The sequence below is a fragment of the Tiliqua scincoides genome, chromosome 5, assembly GCF_035046505.1.
Source record: "Tiliqua scincoides isolate rTilSci1 chromosome 5, rTilSci1.hap2, whole genome shotgun sequence".
NCBI classification, from domain to species: Eukaryota; Metazoa; Chordata; class Lepidosauria; order Squamata; family Scincidae; genus Tiliqua; species Tiliqua scincoides.
This window is the reverse complement of record NC_089825.1, coordinates 132,274,918-132,282,216: the sequence shown is the minus strand read 5'-3', so window position 1 is coordinate 132,282,216 and position 7,299 is coordinate 132,274,918. Positions and strand designations below refer to the sequence as shown.

The following is a 7,299-nucleotide window of genomic DNA, read 5'->3' as shown; positions in this document are numbered from 1 at the left end:
TCAACTGGCATTTCTTCCACTGAGTAATTCTTTGAAGTGACTTCCTTTTGTGTAAACGGCCCTCCTGAATGCCTGCTTCACTTCCACATTCCTGAGGGTGTATATGAAAGGGTTCAGCATGGGGGCGACGACTGTGTTCAAGACAGCGACCGCCTTGCCGAAATGAAATGAGGAGTGCACGTTTGGCCGGATGTACATAAACATAATAGCCCCGTAAGTAATGGAGACCACAGTCAGGTGAGAGGTGCAAGTGGAGAAAGCTTTCTGGCGGCCACTTGCAGAGGGAATGCGCAGGACAGAAGAGATGATGAAGAGATAGGACACCACAATCAGAAGAAGAGTGATAAGCACAATGGAGACAGCTGACAGTAACCCTATCAGTTCAAGGTGGCGAGTGTCCGAGCAGGCTAAGCTTAAGACTGGCCCGATGTCACAGAAATAGTGGTCTATGACGTTGGAGTCACAGAAAGGTAAAGTCCACAGTATGACAGCTTGGATGAGTATCTCTACAAATCCTCCCAACCAGGATCCGATGGCCAACCTTATGCAGAGAGTTTTGGTCATGATGACTGGATAGCGCAGTGGATGGCATATCGCAATGTAGCGGTCAAAGGACATCACGGTGAGGAGGAGGAGCTCAACGGCACCAAAAGAAAAGATGAAAAGAATCTGAGCCATGCAACAATGGAAGCAAATGGTGGTCCTTGTAGTGACAAAAGTCTGCAGCAATGTGGAGACCGCAGTGGAGGTATAGCAGATCTCCAGAAAGGCCAAGTTGCACAAGAAGCCATACATGGGTGTTTGGAGTTTGGGATCCACAAAGACGATGAGGAGGATGAACCCATTCCCAAGTACGCTCAGACTGTACATCAAGAGAACCACCGAGAAGCAGAGGCTCCACGCATGGTGAAGAGAAGGGAAGCCCAGAAGGATAAATTCTGTAACTGCAGAAGTATTCCCCACTTCCATTAGTTCAGAGAACCAGATCAGGATGTATTAGAGAAGATACTCAGTTCCATTTTTTAGCATTTGTGGGCTTAGATGTGAACATTCAAGATCACTGTTGTGATCTTTTTTTCCCTGCTTTGTTAATCTGGTAGGAAAAGAAAGAGAAGGGCATTAGCAGACATTCATATCTTTGTCAATATCCATAACTCAAAAGTCATTCTTAGTGATAGCACATTATGGATATGTGGAAGGGTTCAGGATTCTTGTCAATCACATAGCATGCGAAATGCCTTAAATCATATTCTATACATTGTACACTCAGAACTAAGAGGGAAACTTCTTATACTGAGAGTCTACATTTTTCTGCCTAGAAATGAATGAAAGGAACTGCTCAAGACAACCATTGTTATAAAATATAAGTTGTTTTTAAATATTGCAGTTTTGAGATATGGAAATCCCATGGAACTCATAGGTTCTTATGAAAGATTTTGAATGTTCTGTTTCTCAACCATGTCCAGAATGATATCAATGTAAAAAAAAAATGTGCATCAACCACTTCGGATAGATAGAAAGGTATATGAAGTTTAATGGGTCAGCCTTCCACAGGCTGCAGTGAATAAGACAGAGAGAGGGAACATGCTATCTTGATTGAATGTACCTGCTGAAACCACTGGGAAGTTTTAATAAAGTGTTTCCATTATTATTATTATTATTATTATTATTATTAACAGTATTTATATACCGCTTTTCAACTAAAAGTTCACAGAGCGGTTTACAGAGAAAAATCAAATAACTAAATGGCTCCCTGTCCCAAAAGGGCTCACAATCTAAAAAGATGCCAAGGAATACCAGCAGACAGCCACTAGAACAGACAGTGCTGGGGTGAGGTGGGCCAGTTACTCTCCCCCTGCTAAAAAAAGGAGCACCCACTTGAAAAAGTGCCTCTTACCCAATTAGCAGGGGTTAGCATAGTCACAACTATGGAATTTTCAATACTTATTGACCTTCCTCACTGAATTCAGTGATGCGTACTGATGACTACATATCGTTGAATAAAACCCAGAGTGTATCTCATTGTCATTTTATCCAAAGTCCATAAACACAGAACAGATTTTCTCCCATTGATTTCACTGGCTAAACATACTTACTTAGAAGCAAATTACTTTGCAGTTTGAAGGGATTGCGGTTGATTGCAAAATAAACTTTCATGGATTAGGGCTCTTTTCTGATGCTCCACTTCTTGCTTTCAATGCTATCTGTGTCGTTGACATAGAGAAAGAGGCTTCATTGACCTTTGGAGTCATAGTACATTTTCAAGTACATTCGCTCTTAGCCACAGAATCGATTAACAGAAAACAGCTCCAGATGGGGGATATGAACATTACTCTTTCAGTCTCCTCCACATGTTCTTTAGAAGCTTCTTCTGCTGTACTGAACAATTATTTTCTCTCTTCTGGTACTACTTCCTGCAACACCTGTTTCCCAGAGGTACAGCTTCTAAAAAAAGTCTCCCGGATGTATTGAAAACACTCATTCATTAAAACTCAGAAAAGTATTTTTAGTAAATGCAAATCTCCAATCACCAAAAGTTCTCTAGTAGTAGTACTTACAATTAGAAATCTCTTTACATTTTTACAGATTGGTCTTCCATCAGACTAAGTACATGTACTATGGACCAGACCAGTGATTTTCAACCACTGTGCCTTGTCAGGACCCAATCCTATCCAGTTTTCCAGCAATGGTGCAGCCGCAATGCAGCCCCAAAGTAAATGAACAAATGTTCCCATACCACAAGGGGGCCTCTGTGACTGCTGCCCCACCACAAGATGCATGCATGCCCCATTGGCACAGCTGCACCGGCACTGGAAAATTGGATAGGATTGGGCCCTCAATTGTTAAAAAACGGATGGTGTGCCTTGAAAATGTTACCACCTTGTCAGTGCAGTGGCATAGTTAATGATAGCGTAACACAGTGCCAAGCTCAACATGATGCCCTGGAAGTCAGTGCACTATGAGATGAAAAAGCTTGAAAATCTTTTTCAAGGAAGGAGAGGAAACTGAACGCTTTCCACATGCACTGCCTCCGATGCATCCTCGGCATCACCTGGCAGGACAAAGTTCCAAACAACACAGTCCTGGAACGAGCTGGAATCCCTAGCATGTATACACTGCTGAAACAGAGATGCCTGCATTGGCTCGGACATGTCGTGAGAATGGATGATGGCCAGATCCCAAAGGATCTCCTCTATGGTGAACTTGTGCAAGGAAAGCGCCCTACAGGTAGACCACAGCTGCGATACAAGGACATCTGCAAGAGGGGTCTGAAGGCCTTAGGAGTGGACCTCAACAAGTAGGAAACCCTGGCCACTGAGCAGCCCGCTTGGAGGCAGGCTGTGCAGCATGGCCTTTCCCAGTTGGAAGAGACACTTGGCCAACAGACTGAGGCAAAGAGGCAAAGAAGGAAGGCCCATAGCCAGGGAGACAGACCAGGGACAGACTGCACTTGCTCCCGGTGTGGAAGGGACTGTCACTCCCGAATCGGCCTTTTCAGCCACACTAGACGCTGTTCCAGAACCACCTTTCAGAGCGCGATACCAGAGTCTTTCGAGACTGAAGGTTGTCAACATGATGATGAGATGAAAAAGCTTGAAAATCACTGAATTCGACTGGTGGGGAATGGTAAGGCAAAGCTGTGTACATTTGGGGGGGGGGGTTCAATATAGGAAAAGAAAGTTTCAGCTGACCCCTTCCTGGCCAGACATATTGCCCTTTAAATAACCACCAATTTCATGGGGAGCCTGTATCATTCTCAATAAAACACAAGTGGCCTTGCCTCCATAATGTTTAGTATGCTTCTAGAACTCTAGATTACTCAATTTTTAAATGACCCAGCTTTGTTTCCAAAGTAGAACAAAACAAATGGCTCTGTTTTGTTTATAACACTTGCCCAGAAAACTGGGCATGCACCGGTTGTGATCATTGGGGTGAAGACCATTTTCATCTTCACTTAGAACTGCCATGTAAGGAAGAAGAGGCAATAGCCAGGAGTCACACTTATGTCTCTGGCCCCGAAAGGGAAACAAACTAGTCCTGGAGTTGTCATCCATAATGGTGTGGAAACCACTTTGAGATGCTTCAGCCCCAACAGTAGTATGCAAATAAGTAAGGAGATAAATGTGAGGTCATTTAATTTGTGGGCCTCCCTGCGCAAGGGTGGGTGCACAGTTTAGGTGTGGCATCTCCTCTCTTGAAGTGTGACAAGAGTAGGGAAATGGTGGGGCTCTCACCAGATGTTTTAGACCAGGAGTTTCAAACCTAAAGCCTTTGGACCGGATTCTGCCCCCAGAAGCTCTTTATCTGGCCCCCGTGACAATTGGTCTTTCCAAGAGCCAACCTTGCAGCAGTGCCACTGAGCTGCAAAGTGAAGGCTCAGCAGAAGCAGCACTGTTGAAAAGCTGGCCACGCTCTCCCATATCTTGAAAATATGATCAAGCTTTGTATATTTTCTCTTCTGTCACTTGTAGCTGATGAGTTCCTACTCAAGCAGGAAGTGCTTGTTTTTGGCCATCATCTGCTTAATGTCATCACTTCCTCCTTATTGATGTTACTTTCGGCCCTTAGCAGGTTCCATGAATGCTATTTGGCCCACTGTATGAAACGGGTTTGACACCGCTGTGTCAGTCCTTGGGGAGTTATCCTGTAGTAGAGGTGGTGGAGGGGAGTTCCACATCTAGAGAAGAGCAGGGGGTGAAGCTGGGAGAGAACTACAGCAAGATCTGGAGGGCTATAATATCTTTTTATTCTGAATTTCCAAGGACTCAGAATGGCATTTTATTCTCACAGCAAATCTTTGAGGTTGGTTGGGATGGAATGGAGAGGGACTCACACAAGGTCATCCTAAGAACCTCCAGCAGAGCAAAGATTTGCACCCTAGTATCTCAAATACTGTTCCGCAGTCCAGGTATCATGCTATCCTGCCTTATGTTTTGAAGTGGCCCCATATAATAAACTTAATAATAATAATAATAATAATAATAATAAACTTTATTTGTATCCCACCCTTCTCCCTACAAGGGACCCTAATATAATACTTTGGGGCTTCATTAATGGACAAAGAGACAAAATGGTAGACTATCCACATGGTAGATGATTTACAAGGTCAGTCATCCTGCCTAACACACCGCTCATATGGTCTTCATCATATTACCCAGACATGATAACCATGAAGCCTTGATTAAGCCTTGCAATTCTGACATATGCTTTATAAATATTGTTTTTGTGTTAAAAAAAATCCAGCAGATTAACCCTTTAAAAACACACCAGATGAAGAATAACAGCAAACTAAGAAAGAAAGAAAGAAAGAAAGAAAGAAAGAAAGAAAGAAAGAAAGAGAGAGAGAGAGAGAGAGATTCTACAAAAGCGAAGAGCTGCTTAAAATTGGATGTAGTTTCTCTTCCTCCTTCATAGACTGTAATGATCTGTTACAATAGCTAAGAAAAAATACATACATACACATCATGATTTTAAGTAAAATAACAGTTGATGATTTTATTACAATTTGAAGGATGCATCCAAGCATGGAGCAGGTCAGAAAACACAGCAAGTTCTTTGGGTGTTATATATTTATATAAATAAAAGCCATAGGTATCTCCCATCTTTGGTGCAACGTATTTGGAATTTGACAGTACAAAAACATTTCAAAACAGTACAAAAACATTGCTATCTAAATCTACCAATGCTATCTAAACAGATACAATGCTATCTAAATCTACCAATGCTATCTAAACAGATACAATGGAATTCTACTTTGCCTGCATACCCCAAACAAGACATGAAACTAGTAGCTTGGATTACAAATAGCCACACTTTCATTTTAATACATATAATTTGGAGCAAGGCCTAACTCTCTTGAACCCCACCCCCTTTTTAGTTCGGACTCCCTACTTCATGGAGATGGCTAGATACTGTCTATTCCCCCACCTGACCAAAAAGTTGATCATTAGTGACAATCTATGCTTATCTACTTCAACTTCGGAAAGGGGGTCAAGGACATCCTGGATTGCAATCCTCTTCCTAAATTGAGTAGCCTTTGGGGTTGACCTTACAATCCTTGCTCAAGGGCTTCCCAGCCAGCATTCCCCTTTTGGACAGTATCTAGAGCAGCAATTTTCAACCACTGTGCCATTGCCCATTGGTGTGCCACGAATGGTCCCCCGGTGAGCTACGGGAATTTGGGAAAGGATCATTTACTAGTAGGGCCATTGGGGGATGTGAGACCCCCATTGGCTGCACAGTGTGCCTTGTCAATTGTCAAAGAACTGATGGTGCACCTTGTCCAGTCTAGTGCCTTGCCAGTGTGCGGTAAGATGAAAAAAATCACTGATTGAGAGATTGGTCCAAGGACCCCCTTGATCAATTCACTTCAGGGTACACATCGCTTCCTATCTTTAACCCCTGTGCAAAACTTTACCTATTAGTTCTGACTGTCTTGGCTAAAGCACCATACCCTCTCAGATAGTTTGGAGTAGGCTAAACAAAAACTAAAAGCTCAACCATGGGCCAATCAGGTGAAGAAGAAAAATATCATACTCGGCTCCTAAAACAGATAAGATAACCCTGATTGGAAGACTGGGTAAAGGGGGTGTGGCCAATTTCCAGCCTAAAGTCACTGAGTTGAATATGGTGCTCTGACTCTTGGCCAATGGTCTGGCTTAACCCCATTGCCTTGCATTGTGCATGGGAGAATGGGCTAAAATGCCTGACCTGCCAGATTCCTTGAGGTAATGGCAGTGTCCTAACGTTGAAAATCTTCCACTGTCCTCAAGTTTGTTTCTTTACCTAGCCCTTAGCCAGCATCTAAGCTCTGTGTAAAGTAGGCCCTTTTACATATGGGAAAGGCTAAAGGTACGAGTGAATGCCCAGGACCACCTGAGTTCATAGCCACAGTGGGACTTGAAATCAATTAACTCATTTACTACACCATGATGCTGTCATAATAATATCTCCCCACACTGCCTGCTAACAGATATTTGTCGATTATCAAATCACACCTCCAGGGTTGATCTGGGAAAAGCAGCACACATATTTTGACTGATCAATCCCTATTCCTCAGTTTATACATCTCCAGGTGGGAAGTTAAGAGCATAAGATGAGTCCTGCTGGATCAGGCCAGAGGGCCATCTAGTCCAGCTTCTTGTATCTCACAGTGGCCCGTCAGATGCCTCTTAGAGTACCCAAGACAACAAGATACCTGTATACTGTAACTACTTCCCTTGCATCTGGCATTCATTGAGGAGTTTCATTAGAACTAACCAAAAATATGTGACACATAATCCTGTTTTATGTCTATAT

General features: G+C 43.0%; 1 protein-coding gene across 1 annotated transcript; it reads right to left on the bottom strand.

The window, feature by feature from the left end:
• On the bottom strand, window positions 1-969 carry LOC136653571 (olfactory receptor 6X1-like). The gene has a single exon (XM_066630463.1). The coding sequence runs from the start codon at window positions 967-969 to the stop codon at window positions 1-3; it is 969 nt and encodes a 322-aa protein (XP_066486560.1).
• Window positions 970-7,299: the final 6,330 nt, after the last annotated feature.